The sequence below is a fragment of the Primulina tabacum genome, chromosome 5, assembly GCF_025594145.1.
Source record: "Primulina tabacum isolate GXHZ01 chromosome 5, ASM2559414v2, whole genome shotgun sequence".
Classification (NCBI taxonomy): domain Eukaryota; kingdom Viridiplantae; phylum Streptophyta; class Magnoliopsida; order Lamiales; family Gesneriaceae; genus Primulina; species Primulina tabacum.
This window is the reverse complement of record NC_134554.1, coordinates 14,350,658-14,378,065: the sequence shown is the minus strand read 5'-3', so window position 1 is coordinate 14,378,065 and position 27,408 is coordinate 14,350,658. Positions and strand designations below refer to the sequence as shown.

The window sequence follows — 27,408 nt, the reverse complement described above, 5'->3', positions numbered from 1 at the left end:
TCCCTACTGACAGGAACCTGTTGGTGCATCATGTCCCGATACCAGATTTCTGCCCTTTTTGTCACCACTGTGGTGGCTCAACCACTCAGGCATTATTTAGGCATCCTCCTACCAAAGCTCATTGGAAGGAGAGCGAATTCAAGTATATGTTTAAGGTCATACAACAACAGGATACATTGGAAGTGATTTGGTGGATGATGGAAAAGATTCACAAGAGGGATTTGCTATGAGGGGATGGGTTTTTGGTGTCAAAGGTTGTGCACTTGTTATAAATGTAATGTGAAGGTGGTACATCAAGGAGTTCTTTGGAGTAGTAACTACCTTCAGGAATATCAACGGTCATTAAACTGTATGAAAGTCGACGGTGGGAGGAAAATGGCATATTCCCTAGAATTTTGGATTTAACCGTCGGTTGGGCAACTACAGCTAGATGTTGATGCAAGCTACAATGAGGATTCACATTCTTACACTGTGGGTGGGGTGGTGCAGAATCATGATGGTAATAAGTTGCTTGCCTTTGGACAGAACCTTTGTAAACCTATGTTGGTTGTTCATGGGGAGTTAATTGCGATACGAGGTGGTCTGAAGTTAGTTTGTGAGAAATGATTCCATAATGTTCACGTTATGATTATTTCTCTTTTGACGTTGCAAACAATCGCCGATTCAAGTGAAGAACTCGGCTACATGGGAGCATGTGCTTCAGAGATAAGGGACTTAATAATGCAGACCTCAAGTATTCTTAGCCTCAACCACATGTGAAAATCAGCAAATGGAATTGCTCATTTTTTAGATGCTTTTGTTTTTTCTTCTCATTTATATTTCTGTCGGATGAATGATTCTTTCCAACTTGTCAAAGTTTTTAAAACTGAACTCATTATGTGAAATCTGTTATTTTCTTCCTAAATTACCTTTGATTGAAACTCTTTAAAAAATTAATTTTTCGACTAAACATATTTTAATTCAATTTAAAATAACAAATGTCCAACGATAAATATTTTTTTATTTGTAACAATTATTTAAGCATTGGGAAGAATGGATTTAAATCCATGGATTTTGATTATATTTTGATTTGAAGAAAGGAGAGGTTAAAGAAGGTTAGGGTTTTCTCCAAGTTATTGGTTTTTCTCATCTGTTTTATTCTGCTATATAATTAAAATTGTAAAGTATTGTGATTTGCAAATTACAATACTGAAGCATGTGGTTTTTTTTTTTTTTTTTTGGTTGCACAAATTCAAATAAACATAATTATCGCTAATATCCAATTTAATAAATTTAATAAATCAATATGCTACGCTAATTTATTAAATTATGATAAATGGCATATATAAACTAAATATAAGAACAAAATGTTCATATTTTTCGCGTTTTTTGTTGCACAAAATTTGCGTAAAAGACAAAAACTTGTATGAGACGATCTCACGGGAGGTATTTTGTGAAACATATATCTTATTTTGGGTCATCCATTAAAAAGTATTAATTTTTATGCTAAGAGTATTACTTTTTATTGTGAATATTGGTAGAGTTGACCCGTCTCACAGATAAATATTCGTGAAACTGTCTCACAAGAGACCTACTCAGCGTAAAATGATTATTCACGTGCTCTATCACAACGAAATGGTGGTGTACTTGGCAATATATATCTCTTATAAACGTAAAATATTATGCAATAAAAGTATAATATATCTCTACCATCTCTGTTATATAGAAACAAAGACACCATTTTTTTCCTCCCAAATTTGTCGATGTAAATATTATACTTTTGTTTTTTCCATTTTTTAATATTCTTTCCATATTTTAAAATTTATGATATGATGATTCTCACATGAATATAATCAAATCCATTCATTATTGTTTATTATAAAAATGAAATAACTAGAAACATAATATTATGCATAGAAGAGGACGATATCCACGCCCTAGAGCCCATCACCTTGGGAAAAGTGGCGGTGCCCAATATGCAATTTTGTTCTACGCGTTCCCTAAATTTTTTTGACACGTATCACTTGTAATATTTTTATTACAAAAATATCACATTATAAATAGCGATTGTGATATTTGCAAGAAAGTCGCAGATAAGTGTAATAGAGTCTATCGAGGAAACAATCAAATAAAAAATGACTGCTGCGGAAGAACCAATGCTTTCTCGCCTTAATCGCCTAGATGATATCGTAAGTACCATATAAAATTCATCTTTTTCAATCACTCTGCACATGAAAATGTTTAACTTTGTTCTTGTTAATCCTGATCATGTTCACTTCTTCCTAAAATCTATCTTCAATTGAAAGAGCCAATAAGTCTTTAATCGTTTATTTTCATTTTCTTTATCCAAGAAGTTGGTTGTGGTATAGGAAGTGATGGGATTCGAAACTTGACGGTCTCGTCGTTAATGATTTAGAAATTAAGATTCAAAATAGAGAATTTTGAAAAATAATACCAACCTGAAAATGCCCGGACGAAAGAGAATTGCTAGAAAATGAAACATCGCATGGGCTAAGTTTGGCCTGACAAGTTTTCACAGACTAGGTTAAACAGAAGTCATTTTAGTCAAGGGCTCCTCCAGCTCTTTGCCATTTTAATAAATGGAGAAGAACATGGGGCTAATGTGATAGGATCTTAGTAAATTTAGAGAAAGAATCTTATACGTGTATTCTAAATTTTTTCAGCTAAAACAATTGGAAGGCATTCGGAGTATTAGTCATTCTCCAAAGAGCTCGAGTGCATCCACTCGTTCGAGCGATGGCCAGCCATCGTCGGTTGAGTTCTCCCCAGAAAGCCATTGTCGTCCGTTGGACGAGGTGATCATGGAAGTCGAACAAAAAGGAACGTTAATGGAACGATTAGTTCGCGCGGAGGATCGTCTCTTCAAGGTAAGGACACTAATTAACATTTCATGAGCCATGGAGTACTATATGGTGCCGTAAACATGTCATTTGCGAGTGCTATACTTGTGTGTGTTGGAAACTAGAATTTTGAAGGGGCCTTTGAATTTTGACGCTGCCATTCATTTTTTTTAGTACAAAATCAATTATATTCATGTAAAATGAAGTTAGCACAAGAGTTTTTTACTGTACTAGTTACTTTGCACGTGCACCGCGTATAAATTTTTTTTATAATTATCAAGAGATTAAAATGAAATTTGACAAATTATTAAGGGACTAAGGGACTAAAGTGTTATTTGAATTGTTGTAATTAAAAAAAACAAAGTGTTTTTTGAAATTAAAAATAGAAATAAACCAAAAGTGTAATAATAATATAACATAAGGGTAAAATTGGAAGATTAAAAGACAGATCAAGACACTTTTTTGTCTCTATAATACATATTCTTAATAATAGTAATAGATATATTTAGAGGGAAAATGATTTTTTTTTAATTGACTCCATCAATTTTGAAAATTTTGAACAATTCAGTTTCCAAATTTGGTTTTGGTTAATTGATTTTTAATTTTCAACTATTTTAGTCTTGTTGTTGTCGTGGTATCTGATAAGTCGAAATTTTATACTTAATTTTTCTAATGTCATGTGATCATTTTTTGGCATTACATTAAAATAGTCGAAAATTAATCAAATTTTAGTACGGGGAACAAATATTGAATATGTAATGGATTAAAACTTAAAATCGAACAAGTACTGTTTTCTCTGATAGATAGATTTTTTTTTTTTTTGAGTTTTTCCTTATAATGGTGGAAAAATTATTAAAAACATGGAATAATCTTATCAAACAGTATTAATTTCATTAAAAAAAATTGATGTCGGTGGTTACAGATATGTTTGATGATGGAAGAAGAGATGGAGACGAGTTCAACGGAGAAAAGAACACCTAAAAAGGGTTTGAAGAACTTGGTGAAATCATGCGTCGGAGGAGATGTTAAGTACCAAACGAAAGGCTGATAAATTGTATGCTAATGTTGTTCTTTAAATAAGATGGTTCTTGGTTTATCCATGTACTCATATTTTTTTAGGTAGATGCATGATAAATTAACTTCAGACTTGTGACTTGTTTTTTTATTCGAAAATATCGGAGAGGAGATGGGCCATTTTTAATGAAAGTTTACTTTGTTATGTTATATATCAATCTAACGCATATTTGCATATTTTTATCATATTTTCTTAATTTAAACTACTAGTTCTTTGTCTCTCTCCGTTTTCTCCGATTTTTTTAGTCTTAATTTCCGGGCAAGCCGACTTCAGGAACCCGCACGAAGGTGTATCATTTATATAATGATTATAAAAAAATTGAGCGACCAACGGAAGTACGAGAAATGGCATGCAAAATACTGCTGTCCTACTACGTTGTCGTGTATGTCTCGAGCTTCGAAATAAAAATAAATATATATTTTTTCGATTCATCGAATTATTTATTACATTCAAAGCAAGGGAGATTTTGTGTTGTGTATGTTTCATGTTTGAAAATATTGAACTAGATCCAATTCAAATAACAAAATACAATCATTATTTGATATTCAGTTTATTATCATATGAGAAATAATTGTATTATTATATTTTAAAAAGTACAGTAAATTGTCATGAATATTTTTAGATTTTTTTTTCCTATTTTTAGAAATGAAACATTAATTGAGAGTATCCTATCATATAGTATAAAAAAATACCCCTTCGGGATCGCATAAATATTTCGAAAAAAAATAAATTCGAAGGAATCCGAAAGTGGAAAAATGGATGATTAAAAAATAAATAAATTAAGTGGAGATGTTCATGTAACCTACAGGAGAGGGCTTATTTGCGGAAAGAGAAAAGTTAAGGGACCCCGGGAAAATATACTAGGTAAAATTGTTTAGTAATATTCCAATTGGATAATTGGAGGTAGACGACTCGAGGGTACAAATAAGCCATTGGTGAGTATTTTCGTTCATCTCCAATATATGAATATTATTTTATTGATGAATACGAAGATATGTACGATTGGTGACGACCAAAATTACAATTTACATCTATATACGGTTCATAATATATCACCAAGTCAGGGATTAATTATTCAAAATCGTTCTGTGATTTCAATTCCAAATGTGTTCTATTACACGAACTCATTTTGTTAATTAAATCGTAATTAAGATAAAATTTTAATTTTAATATTGAGGTATGATATTTTTAATTTTGTATTTTTTATTGAATTAATTACTATCTTTTAATTCTGTTATTAAAAATAACTTGAGTTCTTTTTAATAAAATAATATGATTAAGTTACTATTGTTAAAATTTAATGATTACAATATTAAACATACATGAATGTCACGAATTTTTTTAATCATGTATTTATAAAATATTTACAATAATATTAATAATATAATTACACACTTTCTAAAAAAATGAGTAAAATTAATTATTAAAATATAGTTATAAAATCATAATTGATTCAATAAATATACACAACCGAAAATGTAACATTTTAATACATAGAACACTAAAATTGATTTTTTTAAAAAAATTATATATATAATAATTTTAAGCGAATTTTTTTATAAATTCTTTGTCCTTCCTTTTTTCCCAAACAAGATATTCGTAATTAACCAAAATTGACTAATGCCTGCAGTTCGTACCTTCCACTTCGCGTCATTGCGGACTCCAACACCCAATTGTTCAAAATTTTAAAGTTCAACTCAAATCCGGGACCCCTCCTCCATCATTTTTGACTTGACCAACTCCAACAAGAAGGTATTGTTTGGATTAATTTGGTTGTATATGTATCTATGTAATATTAATGATTTCCATAGCATATTATAATTTTTTCGATCCCAACCTCATAAAAACTCTTATGAGACGGTATCACATATCAATTTTGTGGGTCGAATCTTTTATTTGGGTTATCCATGAAAAAATATTATTTTTTATGCTAAAAGTATTATTTTTTATTGTGAATATCGGTAGGATTGACCCGTCTCACATATTAAGATTCGTGAGACATTCTCGTAAGATACCTATATAGAGGGTATTCTCAAGGGAATTATTTTACTATTTTGTATACACTTATTGTGTGCATAGTGGCTAATATTTTATTATGCATTTCATATAAACATGTAAAATAATGCTTTATATAGTTGAAGATTATTCAAATTCATTTTATAACTATTAAACACGAAATTAAATGATACTATAAAATAGGAATAATATTAACAATTGGAAATGGAAAGCAAATGAAATGGATGTCATGCCACACATCAATTTGTTTACATGGTTAAAATGATATGTTTGATAGCCATGATAAGGGAATGATTATTAAATAATCATCCCTTATCTCATGCTTGGTTCATTTTTAATTTAGTATGGAGGCCCTTGATTATGATTGAAAGCCCTCACTATTTATATTATTTGTGTGATTAAATATCTCTCCTCAAAGTTAGATTAATGTATAATTCTTGAATAGTGATAATGATAAATTAATATAATATTTAAATTTTTATTATATTTTTTTTATAAATTAATTTCATATATTTTTATTATTTTCAATCATTTTAAAGAAAATAAATTGTAATGCAAATCTATCTTAAATTAAATTTTTATAAATTTTTAATCTTGTTAATTAATTCTTTTATGAAAATAAATATTTATTAAATTCTAATTTATTTTGTTTAATGATTACCGTAATATTTTCAAATATATTTCTAATAAATATATTTAAATGAATTTTAATAAATGTGAATTATAATTATAAATATTTAATTATCTATCAAATCATTTTAAAAATATTTATAATTATTTTAAAAAACAATAATATTGTAATTATTACTAAACTTTATTTAACATTAACATTCAAAATATTATTACTATTTAATTATTAAAGTAAATACATATTTACAAATTTATTTCTAATAAATATATTTAAATTAATTTTAATAAATGTAAATTATAATTATAAATATTTGATTTTCTATCCAATTATTTTAAGAATATATATATTTAATTAATACTTGGGGCATTTTGGTCATTTCAATAAAATTTACAAAATTAATCCATCATTTTAAAATTATACCAAACACCATGTTATTTATCCACCATACTATTAATCTATATATCTCATTTTTTAATCACTCTAATTACTAATCATTTACTTATCTCATCACACGTACCAAACGGAGCCAAAGAGGATAATATAGCGATGATACAAAGTTAATAATAATTAATTATATATATCTCGTGAAACTTAAAGCGCAAAATTTTAATTAATCAAACCATTTTATAGTGTTTGCCTATATTAAAAAAAGCATAATTTTGTAAATAAAAAACTCATAACCAGTTTTTAATTATTTTTAAATACTAAAACAAGTTTCAAGCAATTTTTACAAATTTTATGGGCGTTTTTAGAATGTTAATATTGAAAATATGGGAAAAAATATTTAAATTAAATAGGATTGTAATCGAAGGAAGAGCAACCAAACAAAGCCTTATGCTCTAACCCTCCTAATCCAATTTTCCTTGCTTTCCGGCCCCACATTTCTCACCTCCCCCATATTTGACTCACATTTCGCGTGAATTTCAACATCATTCTGCATTTCAATTTCATTTCAGTTTCAATTTCAATTTCGATTACATTTCGATTTCAAAACCGCTCCTCTCTACGCCTAAAAGCATCGCTTTCTCACACTACTCTGCATTGCAGGCCTCCCCTCCTGTCGCTTTCTCTCTATATTTTCTCCTTTTTCCCGCATATACATACATAACTCGCACTGTATCTATCCATGGGTACGTTGGAAAAGACTTCCCCTGCTGTATTTTTGAGTTGCAAATCTGTGCAATGAAGATCGCATGTCTTGAAACTTCGGCTTTCTTTGATTTGTGTTTTTTATCGTTATTTTTTTCCTCATCAACAAATAGATCGATAAACAGGTTGATTGAAACGACCCCGTCAGTAGATCTTGGTTAAAGCTCTGTTTTTGGGATCATCGGTGAGTTTTATGTGCTGGGCTTGCTCATTTATTTTATTCTTTTTTTGGTGTTCAGCTGATTTGTTGAGTAGGGTTGACTCCGATTTCCTGTTTGATGTGATAAACCATTTATTCAGTTCGCCCGGATATAGATTCTCCCGTTTACCAAAATGTTTTATTTTCCTATAAATTCTGCTGCCTGAAAGTGCACTGTTAATTTTGAAATCTATTTCGCTACTTGTATTTTCAATGATTTGACGACCTTTGTTCCGAATTAAATCTTTTGATGTCGCTGAGCTGTATGGATAGCTCCGTAATCATTGTTTAAATGAATCGGTGGTGTGTATATTAGGTTCGAATGTATTTAGGACCGAAGATTCGATTTTCATGGGATATTTTTGGTGGAAAAAGTAAAATATGTTCGGTTTTAAACGTAGTTTAATGTTTCGAAGTAAGATGCTTAATGTGCCGTATTTTGCATGTGTTTGGTTGTGATACAATAATGGTTTGCTTCTCTGTTCTATGATTTTTCTGAATTTATAAATAAAGAGGGATTCTTCAAGATTGGTTACTATTTTGAAGACGTAAAAATAGCACCTAGCCTTAAATTCTTGGGTCGTCACGAGTGTGATTTTGTTAGGCCATCTTCAATCCATATCCTCTATTTTTCATCCTCTATCCTCCAAAATAGAGATCCATGATCTCTATTTTCAAACACCTTCTCCAACCCATATCCTCTAGATATTACCAAATACTCTATTTCTTTAATTTATTTCATTTTCAACTCATATCCTCTAAATATTACCAAATAATTTTTTTTAATTTATTTCATTTTCGAACAAATACACACATATAATTAATTAATTTCATAATATATTATTTAACTAAACTTAATTAATTCGCTAAACATGTCACAACTAAATGTAATTCGCTTATTAATTTTCAAAAGGACTATATGGCAATTTTTAAAATATCTATTTTGTAATTATTTTTCACCCCTTTTCAATCCTCTTCAATCCTCTATATGAACAGTGATACTCCATAAATAGAGGATCACCGTTGCATACTCTAAAATGGAGGAAACAAATAGAGTACGGTTGGATAAGATTTCATCCTCCATAATGGAGGATTCCTCCATTATGGAGGACGGTTGGAGATGCCCTCATTCCATGCAACCGGATTGGAGTAGACCCTTTTGTTTCCTGCTTTGTATATCTATCAAGTTTTCTTTACTTTAGCTGTTCAACTTTTTTGTTAATTTGGTTCATACCTACTTTATCACAACATGACAAGTACTTTACATGATGTTTTTGTATGGTGTTTACCACTTATTTTTCAATACGGACAGAGCTGTTTATCACCAAAATTACAAAATTTTCTGATTCAGATGTATATATGTATGATGTATGGCTATTACGTTATCTCAGAAAGAGTTGTCGTTCTCATTCATGTGGAACATAATATGATACCATTTGGAATGAAAAAATTATGACCGATAACATAATAAGAAATCTCGCACCTCTATTTCAAATCAGTGGATTATATTTACTCTTTGGGGTTGGGGGCCATTGATATCTGTTTATTTTCATTTGATTCAGATAGATCTTGGTTGTTCAGTAGTTGATTGGACTATGTGCAGTGGGCAGGAGCAATCAGATTCAAGTTCTTCTACGACCCAAATGGCTGCTGATTTTGAATTGAATAAAATGCAGGACATGAGTAATCTATCTGTGGAGACTGAAGATTCCTTTTCCAGTGTACTTGAATTTGCTGCAAACAATGACCTCGAATCCTTCAAGAGGTACATCGAGTTCGATTTGTCGGCAGTTGATGAAACCGGGCCTTGGTTTGTTCGGAAGAAAGGTTCAAAGCAAATTAGCGAGGAAGAAAGAACACTGCTGATGGTAGCAGCTACGTATGGTAGTGTGGATGTGTTGAAGTTGATAGTTGCTTTGCCAGAGGTTGATTTGAACAAATCTTGCGGTAAAAACAAGTGGACTGCTCTTCATTGTGCTGCTTATGGAGGCTCTATCCATGCATTTGATGTTGTGAAACTACTATTATCTGCTGGTGCTGATCCCAACGTTGAGGATATAGATGGCTGCCGCCCTGTTGATGTGGTTGTTGCCCCTCCAAAGCTTCTTGGTGCCAGGGCTGCTCTCGAGGAATTGCTCTTGAACAATATTTCTGATGGATCAGTTGGCGAAGGCAACAGTGGTGTCTCTGTATGTAGTTCGAATGGATCCTCACCTATTTTATCGTCAAACCAAGAGAGCGTTTCTCCATCATCGCCGTCCAACTATATATATACTCCTACAGCCTTAAAATCCAGCGATATTCCTGCTAATTACGTGTCTGAGAAGAAACAATATCCAGTGGATCCATCTCTGCCCGACATTCGGGATAGTATCTATTCAACTGACGAGTTCCGCATGTTCTCATTCAAGGTCAGGCCTTGTTCAAGAGCCTATTCTCATGATTGGACCGAATGTCCTTTTGTCCACCCTGGAGAAAATGCTCGCAGAAGGGATCCTTGGAAGTTTCATTACAGTTGTGTTCCTTGTCCTGATTTTCGGAAGGGTTCTTGTCGGCGAGGAGACATGTGTGAGTATGCACATGGTGTATTTGAATGTTGGCTGCATCCTGCTCAGTATCGAACTAGACTGTGTAAAGATGGCACTAGCTGTGCCAGACAGGTGTGTTTTTTTGCGCACACTCAAGAGGAGCTTCGTCCTTTGTATGGCTCTACTGGATCTGGTGTTCCTTCACCCATGTCTACTGCCTCTGCTGCTAGTTTCATGGACATGGCCACAGCTTTAAGCCTTTTACCTGGTTCGCCATCATCACATTCCGTGATGTCTCCTGTGTTTAATCAGAGCATGTCCCCTACAGCAAATGGAATGTCTCATTCATCTGCACCTTGGCCTCAGCCAAATGTCCCGACCCTTAATCTATCTGGTAGCTGTCTGCAGTCCAGTCGCCTAAGATCTTCTCTTAGTGCCCGAGATATTCCACTTGAGGAATATAATATGTTACAGGATTTTGATTTGCAGAAACTTGTTATGAATGATTTAGCATGTTTTACGCAGCCACATCCCAATTCTGCTTTGTTGAATCGGTCTGCGAGATCTAAATCATCTCTCACTCCTTCAAATCTTGAAGATCTCTTTATGGCTGAGCTTGCGCTATCCCCTAGATTTTCTTCTGACCAGGCAGCTACTTATGGTGTTTTTTCTCCCACCCACAAATCAGCTGTTCTTAATCAGTTTCAACAGGAGCAGAACATTTTATCACCTGTTAATACTAACGCATTCTCTCCTAGAAATATTGAACACCCTCTATTGCAGGCTTCTCTTGGTGTTCAGTCCCCGAGAAACTTGGAATCTGCATCACCGATGAGTGCCCGAGTCTCAGCTTTTTCACATCGTGAGAAGCAGCAGCTACAGATGCGTAGCCTCAGCTCCCGAGATCTTGGATCCAACCGTGCCCCCACCGTTGGATCTCCTGTGGCTGCTTTGTCTAAAAGGGGATCTCCCAATGAAAAATCTGATTGGTCGTCCTTAAGTGGAAACAATCATGTTTATCTGAAGAGATCATCTTCTTTTGAACTCGGCAACGACGGGGAGGAACCCGACTTGTCATGGGTGCAGTCTCTTGTCAAAGAATCACCACCTGAGATGATGGAAAAGCCTGTTGCAGCTCCATATCTGGTTCTCCCGTGACATCCGGTGAGTGTTTGAAATCAAATTCTGAAATCGATTCAATTTGATCATTCAGTTATAAGAGCCTGGCTGTAGCAGATGCAACACGATCAGCTTGTAGCCTAGTAAACAGGATCAAGAATTCATTCAGTTGAGACAACAAATCCCATTTTAGGAAGTATATTAATTAAAAAAAAAAAACCAATCCCCTCTTTTTTCAACGGTGTAGCGCACAAGTCTAATGGTAACCACATCGATTCTAAAGCTTTGGAGTTCGATGGGCATGATGAATTTTTATTATTTTTTGAAAGATGTATTCTGCACTAATCATTTGTTGATTATTACATGAGTTTTCAATTTGTTACCTGGGCTGTGTACTGAAGAAAACCTCAGTCCAGTTTGGACAATGTTCCTTTGTATTCGATAATCTTAAGGTTATCCTTGTCATGTATTTCTACTCTTTATTCCATTTATTGAAAGTCATAATTGTAATTTTTTGTTTCTCAGCTTATAGTTGGTTGTTATCCCTATTGATATTTACTATTTGGTGAGACTTCTGGGATTGTTATATTATGTCGGTACAATCAACGCATTGTAGCATTACCATTAGCATTCTGCAAGACATGAACAAAATAATTTTAACACCTTGCTCTTCCTTTAAATAATAGAGATATATACGGACTCCCATTCTTCTTTTTAGTTTATGGATATCAAGTCGTACGAAAAGTTTTGATGTGAACGAGGAAATGGTTTTTATGAAATCCCCATGTAAACAACGACAACTATATTTGACTTGTCTATGAAATCGAAGTTATGTGGGATGTTTTCTTGGACGGATATGAGACAATTTTGTGATAATGGCCTGCACATTGATGGTGACTCGTTTCCCTTGAAGAGTGGTTGCGAATTTTATAGGTTTGTTTTAGGATAAAATTATGTAAAAACATTTACCATATCAATTTCAAATAGTTTTCACCAATAAAATATTTACCCATAAATGTAATAGATAATTTTTTGCTGTTCGATTGATGGAAAAATTAGATCATATGTGATGGACACTATAAATGCCAGTGTCGTGAATCAACGAGGAGAGAGAAACACGCATTATACTCTCGCGGCCCAAATCGCTAAACGCGTGTTCGTTTTGTAATTTTATTTCAGTGGTGGTTTATGAATAGAATTGAATTAAAAAAAAAAAAAAAGAAGAAGAACTACGGGGTTGTATAATAAAAAGAGAAAAAAGTTGTGATATTTTTGGGTTTTACTTTTAAGTTATGAATTCGAGTTACATGCAATTTACGAATAAATTAAAAAGAAAGATTTTATTTTCCAAAATTCATAATAAATAGGCATCTCTAGTTCAGTTTTATTATACATAACAACATTACATTCCTAAAAAAAACATTATAATACATAATATTCATCCTAAGGGAGCCACCGACTCCTGAGAAATTTCCACGGTCCTGTTCTTGTTCCCATCCTGCAAATATAAAATTTAACTAATAAAAACTGAAAGCTATTCAATTTATTTCGCACTTTTTTATTTTTTGAATTTACTAAAAAAAAATCATTTTTAAAATTATTTTTTGTAATGATATAGATAACAGGACCACAGATAAAAACAATTACCTCCAAATACCAGCAAATGTTCTGAGTGCCATGTAAATGGTTAGAGCATACCATATTCCTATAAATCCATCAGTTTTTGACAGAACAAACAATGATGCAATGCTTATTATGGACACCACAACCTGCATACCAATTATTATTTTTATACAGAAAAACAAGTCATATAATTAATAGAGAATTTGCTCTGTTTCATTTCATATTTTATGATGTAGAACTAAGTTACCATAGAGTATGCAGAATATGCAAAATCAGATGCTCCAAAGTTTATGCCGTCGAAAACAAACGCTAACGAATTTATAGGCTGTGTAGCTGCTACAAACTGTTCATAAACAAGATAAGAGTTTTACTATTTTGAGAAGAGAATGAAGAACATTGTGCAAATGTTTGATGAGTGATATATACCGGGATGCCTATGGCAATAATGTGAATGACGCTCTTGTCCTTGGTAAATATTCCTGATCCGAATCCGAGACCAAGTCCAACAAAGAGAGCAAGTCCTAGTCCTAGTACAAATCCCATCTGGAAAACATGAAATTATCAACAAAATGGTTTATGTTTTGCCCTCTGTTTATAACAATGTTCTGTTTATGGATAGTTGAACCATACCTGCAATACTCTGGCCGCTGCCACTGTTGCTTTCTGATGATCTTTCTCAGCAAATGCACAAGCAAGAATTGCCTACAGACGTGAAATGTCAAATTACAAGGCTCTTGTTTTAAAAGTTTGGCGGGGCTAATTGTAATTCATAATTGATTTGTAAGTGTAGATACCTGTCCAGCCACAGCTAAGCCATCGGCAAGAAGTGAAGAAGTCATCCAAACCTGCAGGCATATTTGAAATGCAGCCATAGATGTAGCACCAAGTCTTGCAGCCATTGATGCTGCTAAAGTCACGCATATTGTCACAGCAATGACTCTTGCCAGTAAAAGAAAGCCTGTTATTGGGGAAATGTTCGGCCAAGAAATATGGTAAAAGAAGTAAGTAATATATCATGTAAGGCATGTTAAAATCAAGGATCATCTAATATGTGAGCTACACTTCGTGTCGGTTTAGAGATAATAGGTAACGAGTAGAGACCATCGACTCTCTAAGTTGGCTAATGGGCATTTTTGCCTGCTTTCCAGAGTCTTTTTTATTAGGTTTGTTCCGTAGGTATCGTCGCCATGTCTCCGTCTAAACTTCTGATTTTACTCATGATTTTTGCAAATGATTTCTATAGAAACTGCAGGCAGAGTGCGAAGTACTTGCCATTCTTGAGAAATTTGCTCAAATGCAAATCCTTCAGACTTGGAGGTAGCAGATCCACTTGTTTCATTAGTTTGAACAAGAGTATGAAGGAGATTAAGTACCTGAAAAATATTTGAATGAACATTTCAAATTTTACGTCATACCAATTGGTTTTATATAATTTTATACATCAAGTAGATGTTCATCATAATAGAAAATGTTTTAATTACGAACTTACTGTGAAAGAACATGAGCAATGGCTGCACCACTAACACCAAGCCGACAAGCAAATATGAATATGGGGTCCAAAATTATATTTGTCAAGTCTCCGGCAACTGTTGTAGTAATAAAGTTCAACCACGATATAATTGCCATTACACAAGTGAATAATTGATAAAATAGCGATCGATCGATTAAAGTAATTTAGTAGGGGAGCAATGGGTTTACCAAAACTTAAAATTTTGATTTCGCTCACATACAAAAATAGAGTCTTACCAATGGCATATAGAGGAGTTTTGGTGTCCTTGAAACCTCGAAAGACTCCTTGCATGGCTAAAGAGAGGAGAACTGCAGGTGCCCCAAGTGATCTTATAATTAAATACTTTTGCGCAGGGGGTAGCATAGGAGATCCCTGGATCAAATTATGATGTCATGTTTTTCCATTTTAATGTGAAATTTAAGTGTGAAAAAGTCTTGCAATACTCACAGATTTCACTCCCATTACACTTAAGAGTGGTTCGGCCAAACAAATAAGGAATATGGTCTGAAGAAGTCCAAGAACGCAACCAAGAGCTAGTGCAGTCGATGCAGAAGGGATGTGCCGACGTTCGACTTTCGTTTTCCCTTTATTTGAACCGATGCTAGGAGCATCAACAGACTTCCGTGCTGTCATTTCAAAATCTGTGCAAAGGGTGAAAATTTTGCTAAAAAGTTGCTTATTTTTTACCGTACGTAAATCACAAGTTTTTTTTCAGTTTCAGTCAAACCCCCCTGATGTGAACGAAGAGGACCACGAAAATTTATACCATTTTCCAAGTCTAGATGAATTGTTTCATCCATGGTCTTTATGTTTTCTAGCATGTCATCTTGTCCGAGTGGCATGATTGTCTTCGAATTCGCATCGCTTATAGAACCCTTTTCCAGGCCGTCGTTTCCCTTCTGTTCTTGTGTATCCGCGATCTTTCGAATGGTGTCCTCCTCCGCAACAAATGAAGTAGTGATACTAACAAGTGGGAATATGGTAATCTTGGAAGCTTGATTGAAAATAGCTATGGAGACTCCTACGGCAGCTATTTCCACTGGACCTGCGAAATAAATATAGCCTCATTCATTTTTTATGACCCGTACGTACGCCTCTAACAACTAATAACATATAAGTTATAACTAATGCATATGACAGACACCTAAATGCCTCCTCCTCTCTTCTAAGCACATATTCCTTATCTTTCCACGATTTACTGATCAATGCAGGCGACAAAAGTTACCTAAATGGCCCATAAACGCCGTGTCGATCAACGATGCAATCGGATCAGCAGCTAATGCCAGTGCAGCAGGGAGCGCGATACTTATAATCTCCATCCCGATATCATCCCTTTTGAAAACAAACCTGACATCACAAAATAGATGATCAAACGTTTTAAAAAGCATTTGATTTAGTGTGGTACGTTAGCCAAGTCTTTACATAAGATACATAAAACTTTACTTGGCATCTTTGAAGAAAACCAAAAAGGGTATTTTCCAGTTTCTTCCCGGTGGTGGAAGCGTATCAGTATCCTCAGCCATGAGTTCCGGAGATAGCAAAGCAAATGTTGCAAGAGTCCAATATTTTTTGAGCTCCACTGCTTAAAACGACTGTTCAATGTTATATATGTGACCTCAGACGCCATTTGATATCAAAAAAAGGAAGGAAAGAAAAATATCGATATTTGTCGTGGAAGATATTAGGTCAAAGACATCCGACATACATACTTACATTATACACACACACACAGAGATATATATATATATATATATGATATATATATATAAACAAACACCTGTATGTGTGTGAAGCACATCAGTAAAGTCGAGGATGAATAATCTAACTTCGAGAATTCTGATTAAGATTGCTCAGTGCAATATGCAACTTATATATAATACATCGAAAATCAATTATTACATACAGGCCGGTTAATGAAGAGAAAACAGTTGATATTCTTAAAAAGGTTAATTTAAGTGTCAATTATAAAGCGGAATTAGGAACAAAGTACAGATAAAATAAAAAGATCGATATGACCAAAAGCAAAACCCATTATCGATTTCGTTAAGTGTACGTATTTAATGCTCGATAAAGCGTCTGTGTTTTAGTTATATATCATTAAATAAGATATTAAAATTTTCGTATTGACTTTTAAATAATCTAAAAATTTTCTCCCAATAGAATATTAGCCTCATAGATTTACCGGCAAACAACCCTTGCCTCATTTTCCTCCCAAAATATTTGAAATATTTTTTCAATCAGCCTCTTCGTGCTTTCTAAGACCTCGCAAGTGACTCATTTGGTCTACCATCGTACACAATGCGTTAGTGAAAAGGTTTACTCAGTGCACACTAAAAAAATTGCGATATTATACTTAGAAATGCAACTATACCTTTTGAAAATATAGTCGTCTAGATATGATTAAAGGGAAGGGAAAAAATCTCGAGTGACTAACAGATCCACCGATTCACAGTTATTTTCCTCAAAAAAGGAAAGAAAAAAGGTACATAATTAAAGTCACTTTTCTAAAAATAGATAGATAAATTCACTCAGACTCCAGCATCGTATACTGACTTAGGACAAGATTCGTAAAAAGGGATGTCCAAGATCAAAGGAAAAAAAGAAGTACTCGCAGATGTAGCAGTTGCAAGATAGTTGTACTCCGCAATCTAACTTATAATTTACGTATGATGTTAAAACAAAAAGGAAAATATCAAAACAAAGGCGAGTTTGGATACAAAAGTTGTAGCTTAAAAAAACTTAGATCAATATAGTTTTTAAGTGTTTTTTTTAATTAAAAAAAAACCGAAGTCGTTTTGACGTTTAGATTTACGCGCTAAAACTTGTTAAATTGTATTTGGTTTAAATATATTTTTTTTTAAAAAAAAATTCCAAGTTAATAAATAAATATTTCGGGCATTTCATTTTGGAACAGTACCTATCCGTTACATTAAGGAGTGAAGTGGATTTCCCTTGTGTATTCCAATCTTTAGCTTAACCGTTCCTTTTTGAAACAATATCTCTACTTAATTTTTCAGCAATTTGGTTTTAAATCATTCACCAAATAGAAAAGGTAATCCACTAATCAATTCCTTTTCTTCAATTGGTGACTTTTAATTTTCTTTCAATTAACCTGATTTTGAAATCATTGTAGTAAAGCTTCAAAACACAAAAACAAACAAGTACAGCTTCAATTTTCCGTTGGAAAAAGGAAGCCAAATAATTCTCTCTCTCTCCTTTTTTTTAATACATTGAGGACTCGCAGGTCGTTATTTTTAGTGTGCTCTTGGTAAAACCAAAAAGGTCAACAGAATAGCCTGGAAATTACGTTAATCAGATAAATCCACACTGGACAAGTCGTGTGTTGCAGACTCAAAGCTAAGATAACATAAACAAAAAGAGATCGAATCCATAAGCGGATTAACTTGAATCTTGAAAACCAATTGATTGACTCAGAAAGTGATATGTGCGTCAATTAATATCGTGTAAGAGAAAAAAGTTCCAATAATTCAAATCAATGGGTAGGACTTACAAAATACTAACCTCTCTATGTTACGTGCGAAAGTACGGAGTCCAATGAAATACAGCTCTTTTTTCTCTCTCAATTCGAAGCATGCTCCAATGTGATTCTCGACTTCCAATCAACCCTTTAAGTACCATTTTTCCTCCCTGTTTTTTTACCCTTCCGTACTACGGAAACGACAACATTAAAGTGCAAAAGATTGTGCTTCTGATGTATTGGCGTGGAGGAAAAAAATCTTTTGTAATATTTTTGAATTCCAAAAGTCCAAATTTTAAAATCTCGACTCATTTGCACCTGATTCGTGACATATTGAAATTTTGATAATTGATACGAGTTAAAATCGAGTACAAATAACTATATCATACCTTATACAGCTTGGAAGACGGTATTTGAATCGATTTTTTTAAGAAACAAGTATATATTTTTATATGGGCGGACAACATATGTACGATTTAGTTTGTGGCAGTAAAATGTATTGTGGAATTCCACCAATCGAACGTCAGACAAATCACATATAATTTCGTAATACTTGGTGGCTCCAACCAAATTGAATTTTTTTTTTTTATACAACTTCTGCGTTTATGGGGCACGTCGGATTTGCAACACTTCACGCCTATCCCGCACCTAATTTATTTAGCATGACAAGACTAGTTACTAACTAATGATCCCAACAACCAATTTCCTATTAGCTATTTGTCGAGTAAAAGTAAGAAATTGCTCCAATCTTCATAAATTTGTCATCTATAAATAATGTTGCAGCCTACAACAGTAGCGGAGTCAGGAATATGACTCTGTCCGAGCTAGAATTTTAAACTCTATAATCTTTTAATATTTTAAATTGATTTACCCGGACTAATATAATGTTAATCCAAAATTATACAAAATATACATATAAATTTTTTTTAAAAAAATTGGGGTATAATACATGTGGCTCCGCCACTGGCATACAAATGCACATGGACAAGTGAACATAGAACCTTATTGCGATTTTCATAATATGTGTTGTCATATTTTAGTTTTAGTATTAATTTTTTATTTTTGTCAATTTCAATTTTTTATCGGGATTGCTGATGTGGAACTGCACATATCAGCATCATGTCGTGACATAACAGTATCATGTCAACAAATTTGGCTACAATTTTTTTTAAAAAAAATTACAAACTGAACTAAAATTTGATAATATAGATTACCAAAATAATAAAATTCAATTAAAAAAATTGCAAACTGAACTAAAATTTGATAATACAGATTACCAAAATAATAAAATTCAATTTTCTCTAGTAGGGAAAATATATGTGGTACTTGTGACATTGCAGAAGGGAAATGGCCAAAAAATATTTTAGTAATTGGAGAATGGATGTGAAGGCCGAAAAGCCTCGACTTATTTTCGATAGTGAAATCCATCGAAGCATTGCAGCTTAGTATTTTCGTTGTGACGCCAGTCACGTCCACTCTCCTTTCACCTAATTTGAACTGATGAATTCCACCAATCTGCAATTTAAATTAAAAAAATATATATATCAGTCTCTCAAGAACACTAAATTTATGAAACATAAAGCGTACTTAAAACAAAAAAATAAAAAACTCCAACACAAAATTTGATGGGAAATATTAATTTTATTTAATTAAACTTTATTATACTCTATATGATATAGATGTGAGTGGGAAAGATATTAAATATTAAGCTTTATTTAATAATATATTGTTTACCACCATCGATAAACTTTTAAAAAAAAAACTTTAAATTTTTCTTTATGAATATTTCTACTTGTGTTTTATTTCAACTGGCACTTAATTAATTAACGTGGAATAAGATCCCACCATTAGGGTAGTCACATCTACTAATTAAAAATATATGAATTTTTTTTATAAGTTCTATTGCAATATAAATTTCATCCATTTATTTTTTAGTATTTTAGAAAAATTGCACTAGTAAAATCTATATTTCACTTTTTTTAATCTAGTTTTTATGTAGACAGAACTTTTATGAGATTGTCTTACGGACCAATTATGTGAACCATGAATTTTTTTTAAGTATCAAAAGTATTATTATTCAATCTAAGTATCTATCTACCAGGTTAACACGTTTTATTTATATGGATACATAAAATCGTCTCACTGATAATCACTCGGTCGTATATTGGAATCCAAGTAGCCCTTGAGAAAAGGCAACGCACACATCTAGAATTCATGTTTTCTAATTCCTTACTTTTGACGAGATTTTTAAAAATAACAATTTAACCAAATATCCTTTTCAATTTTTTTTTTGGTCAAGATCATGGTAACCATGCCTTCATCGTGAGAGGAGCTCATTTATTCCCCAGATAAAATAATTTTAATATAATTTAAATTCCACTTTTCATATAAAATTAATTGATAAAGTGAGGTATATATAACATTAAATATAGCATAAATAACCTCACTCCTATAATAATTGGCCACCCCATATTAATTGCCAAATACTAATTAAGATCCAACTTATGGGATACTATAAGATGTCTAAATGTATTTATTAATTTTTCTATTAATAAACGATCTTATATTTCGTGATAATGTAAGATGTGAAAAAGTAATTATTTTCTAAAACTGTTTGTGTTAATTTAAAACACATAAAACTCAAGTGAGACGGTCTCATGAATCAATTTTGTGATACATATATTCTAATTGAGCCGCCGATGAAAAAGTATTACTTTTATGTCAAAAGCATTATTTTTTTATTTTAAATATGAGCAGAGTTGATCGTCTATATCGAATAAAGATTCGTGATATTGTCCCACAAAAAACCTAATATATTTGAAATAATCAAAAATACCCATAATAATGATTTATTTGTGTTCCCATACCATATATTTTTTCTCTTTTCATCAACTTATTTTTATCTAAAAATGTTTTAACAGTTTGATTTGAACTAACATATTGGAGCTCGTAAGACGCCAAATGCATATTTTTAGAAAACTCAGGATAAAGTTAGAACTTTTGTTTTATTTAAAGAGAGGCCATCTTTTTTCCTATATTTGAGGCCTAATATGTTGAACCCTCTCGGTTCATACGGGCTTTACTTTTTTGGCCCTATATTTTTTGGGCTTCAAACTGACCCACGGGTTTCATAAATTTTTTATAAAAAATTTCCACAAATGATGGGAGTTTCAAAAATATTATTTTGAGCAGATGCCACGTACAGAATGTACAGATAATCAGACGACACTACACCACAGACGATTAATATATAAATTCAGAAAAATTGCAATTTGATCTATGTATGTTTTGCTCCTCTATTTTGATTATTTATGCCTGTCCATTATTTTTTTTATTGTTGTTTTTTTTTTTTCAAAGTGACGTTCACCTATAATGTCATGTCACGTCGACATTTCAGATATAATTCCAAAAGGTTGAATTGGATTAAAATTTAATTTCGATAATACGGAGAACCAAAAATATGAAAAACAAACATACCGAACAAAATTCCATATAAATTGATATCACGTTACAGTCGATTCGCAACCTATATTATGATAATTTTGTATCCTATTTCACAGGTCCAATGTTTTGCATTTAGATAGCACTCTCTCCGTGCCAAGTAAGCCCAGACAGCCGCTTAGACACTTCAAAAGAACTCAGATGATGTCTGGGCCCGACACGGAGAGTTGATGCAACAACTTCAGGCCACGGAGGCTCGGGCAATCAAGGAGAATGCCTCTCTCCTCACGAGCTAGAAGAGGTTCTGGAGCAGTCTGTGCTGGCAGAGCGGGAGAGGGCTCGACTAGCCGGGGAGGCTCTTAGTTTGGAGTTCCAGCTGCAGAGCCTGTTGTGATTCGTGTTCTCTCATGCTCAAACGCAGCGGAAGTTTTAAAATTTTGACATTCAAAATATTGTTTGAGTATTCACATGGTTTGAATTAAATAAACATATGTAGAGTGTTTAACATATACCTTTAGTGAATTTTTCACTTGGCTCCAACTACGTCGGTATAAGCGAACGTAGCTCTTGTTGTAAATCTCACGTACGTTCTTCGAGGCTCCTTTCTTCAATCTTCGAATCAGGTTCACGACTAGAAGATTAGTTTCTCTTCCAAATAGCACTAGAATATTTGGAAGAACTTTCAACATTGGAGAGCAAAAACCGTAAGACGGCTCAACTCCTTTTTCAAAGAGGATGGCCAAATTCTTGAGGAGAGAGAGGAGGCCTTTTTTCGAAAATTGTGGTTGTGTAGAGGCTAAGGTTTAAATCTCTTACTTAAATAAAGCCTTCATGACCTAATTATCATAATATAATATTTAGGCATCTTAATTCATATTAATGGGTTTGATTCATTAATTGGACTAGTCCAACTAGTTTAATTAATTAATCAAAATTCATTAAGAACTTTAATTATTTAGTATGTTGGACTTGTACTTCTACAAGCTCATTAAACATACTTTCTAATATATTTAATTTAATATTTAATAAACTCAACTTTTGAGTTTAAATTAAATTCCAAAATCTTACAAATTCAACTCCTTGAATTTACTCTCTCCAAATGTGATAAATTCATAAATTCAAATTTTTGAATTTACTATCTCATAAATTCAACTCCTTGAATTTATTTTCTCAAAATTTAATTATCATAAATTCAACTCCTTGAATTTACAATATCATAATTTTATATAAATTCAACTACTTGAATTTATTTTTTTCTCTCAACGGGAACAAATGATCCAGTACTTGTGTGGGTTCACAATTTTTTGTGATTCAGGACATAATCTTTTATTCGAGCTTACCCTAATTTGCTTCATTTTATGTATCAACAATTAATCATGAGAATGTTAGAAATCATATTTCTGATTAAATCTATCGAATCATGGCAAGAGCGTCTAGTAGTATCATCTCATGATTCTCTAGGCATCACTGATAGTACATGCAAGAACCAATGTGTTGCGATTAATGTACAGTACGGTCCCTTCATCTCATATATCCCGATCGAATCTGCAACCACTGGTTCATCGAGGGTTGCATAAGAATTCGACAAATATGTGACACATATTTGAGAATAAATAGTGGCATCGCATGTACAATTTCGAGAACTCTTCTCTAACGTACATCTCATACTCTGGCCAGGTATTACACGCACTATTATCATTATATCACATAGGATATCTACGCTCGTGGGTGAGCGGTGAATTCCCGACTACAATGCACTGGCTCCTACATGTGTCGCAACTGTACCCAATTTCGTCACATGATAATCTTTCTGGAGTCGGTAAACAAGTCAAAGCACAACCATAGCATATAAAGCATCAGTGTTGTTCCGGATCGTAAGTACTAATGGTGTACAATCATAACCACAGACTTATTCTCTCGATGAATGATAACCATTTGGAAAGTCCTAGGGAGGGCAGTTTGGTATAATCATCATATGGCTACCTATCTGCATGTTTGTACATTTCTATTGTAATGCCCGAGATTTTATTCTGTTATATTCCATAGGAGAAAGCTTCAAGGTGTCATATTCAAGAATTGTGATTTTGCGAGATCTGCCTGTCAGAATTTCAATCCGAGTTTAGTTTCGTGCTCCTCTCGTCAAGAACTTCAAAAGTATGTAAGTTTGATTTCTTTCAGCATGGTTCGAAAATATATTACTGGGGGAATCATGATTTGATCTATATTATGTGTTCCTGAAATTGTGGTAATTGTATAATCGAAACCGGATCGAAAAACGGACACCGTATGAAATTGTTATCAATTTCCATCTTATGTTGATTGAGACTATGCAGATTTTGAGAATTCTAGCTTGTATTTGTTATTGAATATGAGTTGAGATTGATAACTATTGATATTGAGATGATGAATATATTGAGATTGTGCTGTTATTCCGTTGAAACAGAATTAGATTAAGTTCTGATCATACCCAGTATTGCTTTGAGTTGTATATTGATATTGTACTTCTCGAATATTGATTCCAGAGTTGGTATTAAAGGCTTCGAAGACTGAACAGAGCCAGATTGATATTTGATTTCGTCGACCAGACTGATCTACGAAAAGAAAAGTATAAATCAACTGTTAAATCGGGAAGATACAACTCGAGTGAGAGATAGCTTGAGTTTCCCAAAACCACATACTTTATTGTTATTGCTTTGATATGATTGCAATTCTTGAGATTGATATGCTTGGTCTATTGAGTTATAGCAAAGCATGTATTGAGTCTTTGGCAGAGGTGCCAAGTCACTGGACGTTGGTTTATATCGATGTGCTTAGGAGTAGATCGACTCCTATTGTAGAGATTCGATATAGAGGGCCAATGTCTGAGAATAAGAACGGACCACCATCTAGATGGGAGAGTAGGTGGGAGATTTGTTACGTTCTTATTTAACCGGGATCCCTAGATAAGAGTCGAGTCAAAGAGTAAGAGTTACAGAGTTTGATTTATTGCTTTATATCGATTTATGCTTTCGTAGACTACGATGCATATTGTTTTACATATGTTATATGCTTTTGTATATGTTTATATGAAATGCATGTATACGTTGTTTATACTGAGAATATATTTCTCACCGGAGTTATCCGACTGTTGTTGTGTTTGTATGTGTGAATGACAACAAGTGGGACATGATCAGGGTCGAGAAGAGCTTGATAGATCGAGATTAGAGTGGTGATCCGAGCTTAGAAGTAGAGCTGTTGTTCAACTCATTATATGTAGTTGATAAACAATCGTTAGTTATGACTTTCTTTTGTACAAGACTTGTACTGTTGATCATGTTGTAGATAATAAACTTGATCTTGTAATTTGAATGAGATATGACCTAACTTGTTATAGAAGTTTGTACACTTGATTATAAGGTGTTCAACATTTTTTTAAAATAATTTTACGACCCAGTTTATTTAATTAATTCATTTAATCCCAATGATGATTGAAAAGAATGAGTTAGCATCAGGGTCCCCACATCTATGCCCTTACCAAAAAACGCGGTACACAACATCACATATGCTAGTCTCGAGCTCAAGCGATCTTTATCCATGTTTTAGGCAGCTGAATCGACTAGGAACGAATTTAGATTATACAGTGTTTACGAATGAGTTTTAACATCGAGTTACGATTCATTTGTATTAAAATATAATCAAGGTCTTTATCTAAATTGATCACATGAGTATATAGATAAAGAAATAACAAACGATGAAATAATGAATTATATTAAAATAAAGATTATTTATTACAATCGAGTCAATGAATTCCCTAACCAACAGTTGGTTTACAGGACATCTACTCTAACAGAGCCAACGGCAGGAGAACGAGACTCTTTGGACTAGAAAGAAATACGATTTTATCAAGTTCAATGAGTTCGCGGCTCTATGCTTAGACAACACTTTGGAGTACTTCGAGCAGGGCTTCTAAGGATGCTTGGCTCAGGGTATCATGAATCCGAGCACCCGACTTTTTTTCTAAATGTCGAGAAGGTCCTCGAGGATATTCCCGAGGAGCGCAAGGTTTCCGATGTGGGTCCTTGATTTTCTTTTCTTTTTCTTTTCCTTTTCATGTTTTTCTGTTTGTAATAGCTTGGCTCTTTTGTTTTAAACAAATGCACTTTTCTTTGTACAATTGTTCTTTTTACACGAGCATCTTATTTACCCGAGTAACAAATAATGTATAAAAATTTTCATTAAGTATTGAACCTTGCATTCATGTAGAATACATATCCAAACAATAAGAAAAACATAATCCGAGATGGTTTTTTTCCCGAATAAGAAATAAAATGTCAAAATTTCACCGAGTGTTGAAACTATCATTCGGGCAAGGTATCTACTCTGGTAAAAAAATGAAATGTTAAAATTTTTTGCTATGTATTGAACTTGTAATTGGCAAGTTGTGTTGGGCTTGTGAAGTGTCGAGCTAGTAAACATTTTTTAATTTTCAAGTTGTGTTAGGTTTATGTCTTTTCCAAACTGTTATGTATTTGCCAAACTTTGTTTGGCTTATAATGTGTCGAGTTGGTCGGACTTATGTATTTTCTAAGATGTGTTGGACTTATGATGTTCCAAGCTTCTCGGACTTCTATATTTTCCAAGTTTTGTTGAGCTTATGATGTGCTGAGCTGATCAGACGTTTTTATTTGTCAAGTTGTGTTGAGCTTATTGGGTGCCAAATTGGTCGAACTTTTGTATTTTCAAGCTATGCTGATTTCTAAGGTGCCGAGCTGATTGGAATTTTGTATTTTCCAAGCTATATCAGTTTTATAGGGCGTCGAGCTTGTCGGTTTTACAAATTTTCCGCTCAGGGCATTATTGTGAGATGACTAACATGTGTTGGGCTTACATTTATCATTTAACCTCATCAAATCAGATTTATGGTAGACATTTTGAGTAAAATAATTATTTGGTCAGAAGTAATTCGTGTCAGATCGAGTAGGGTCCTCTATGGGTTATTAGTTTCCAAACAAATTTCATAACCGGACCGGTGATCGAAACGTCAATCTATCTTGTTGCTACGACTGCCAACCCAATAGTTGATTTTTCTATTATGCTGTAAACTCTAATAACCATATATCAAGTATGGGAGGGACAAACCACATTTAAGGAATCTAAACCAGTTGGTGCTGGGAAACGATGTTAAATTAGGCATGCATGCCTCTACTTTGAAACAATATTGAACTAGTCAGACCGGAAAACTGTTATATTATATAAAATAATAATATAATATAATAAATAATATTTTTTAAAATTTACAGTTATTAAATGTCTATATAAATAATAAAAAAATGTATTTATCCAACTAATATATAAACTATATACATATAATCAAATATAACTATATAAAATAAATCAAAATAAGGGTTAACACTGTTAAAATAATATTTTAAACAAAATTCAAAATCCAAATAATCATATATATATATATATATAATAAAAATAAAATTTTAGAATTTAAAAATAAGAAATATTTCTTAAAGAATACAAGAAATAAAAAAAATTAAAAATTTTAAAAACACTAGTTTCCAAGCCACAATACATGGGTTTATTTGATCCAATTACGGGCTAATCATAAGTCTTGTTTAATTAATTTAAATATTTCACAAATATGTTATTTATGTTTAAGTAGTTTCAATGAAATTCAAACCTGATTCAAATGATATATTATTTATGTTTAAGTAGTTTCAATGAAATTTCAAATGAATCAATCGCCTAGTGTCAATGCCTAGGAGGTGGCCCCGAAAAAAATATTAGTTATTGGCATTACAAGTCGCTATC

The 27,408-nt window shown here is 32.8% G+C and overlaps 3 protein-coding genes across 8 annotated transcripts; 2 read left to right on the top strand and 1 right to left on the bottom strand.

Annotated features, from left to right (window-relative positions):
- The first annotated feature begins 2,038 nt into the window (after nt 1–2,038).
- LOC142544839 (uncharacterized) lies at nt 2,039–4,055 on the top strand. Its single transcript, XM_075651874.1, has 3 exons — nt 2,039–2,168; nt 2,664–2,867; nt 3,763–4,055. Exons 1-3 carry the CDS (start codon nt 2,115–2,117, stop codon nt 3,886–3,888), a joined length of 384 nt encoding a protein of 127 aa, XP_075507989.1. The 5' UTR covers nt 2,039–2,114; the 3' UTR covers nt 3,889–4,055.
- A 3,533-nt stretch (nt 4,056–7,588) lies between these two features.
- LOC142546895 (zinc finger CCCH domain-containing protein 30-like) lies at nt 7,589–12,215 on the top strand. Its single transcript, XM_075654860.1, has 2 exons — nt 7,589–7,895; nt 9,473–12,215. Exon 2 carries the CDS (start codon nt 9,506–9,508, stop codon nt 11,594–11,596), a length of 2,091 nt encoding a protein of 696 aa, XP_075510975.1. The 5' UTR covers nt 7,589–7,895; nt 9,473–9,505; the 3' UTR covers nt 11,597–12,215.
- A 667-nt stretch (nt 12,216–12,882) lies between these two features.
- On the bottom strand, nt 12,883–18,356 carry LOC142546893 (protein DETOXIFICATION 43-like). Of its 6 annotated transcripts, none has more exons than XM_075654859.1 (14): nt 18,209–18,356; nt 16,134–16,282; nt 15,916–16,037; nt 15,445–15,735; nt 15,138–15,316; nt 14,927–15,062; nt 14,670–14,766; nt 14,453–14,553; nt 13,975–14,138; nt 13,811–13,882; nt 13,607–13,723; nt 13,428–13,523; nt 13,205–13,326; nt 12,883–13,055 (listed from the first exon to the last, which is right to left on the bottom strand). In XM_075654859.1, the coding sequence occupies exons 2-14, from the start codon at nt 16,211–16,213 to the stop codon at nt 13,001–13,003; spliced, it is 1,632 nt and encodes a 543-aa protein (XP_075510974.1). In that variant the 5' UTR covers nt 16,214–16,282; nt 18,209–18,356; the 3' UTR covers nt 12,883–13,000. The 6 variants fall into 6 exon arrangements, with proteins under 6 accessions (XP_075510974.1, XP_075510969.1, XP_075510970.1 ...); XM_075654854.1 differs by having other exon boundaries at nt 15,138–15,331; nt 15,457–15,735; XM_075654855.1 differs by having other exon boundaries at nt 15,138–15,331; nt 15,457–15,735; nt 18,198–18,355.
- Nucleotides 18,357–27,408: the final 9,052 nt, after the last annotated feature.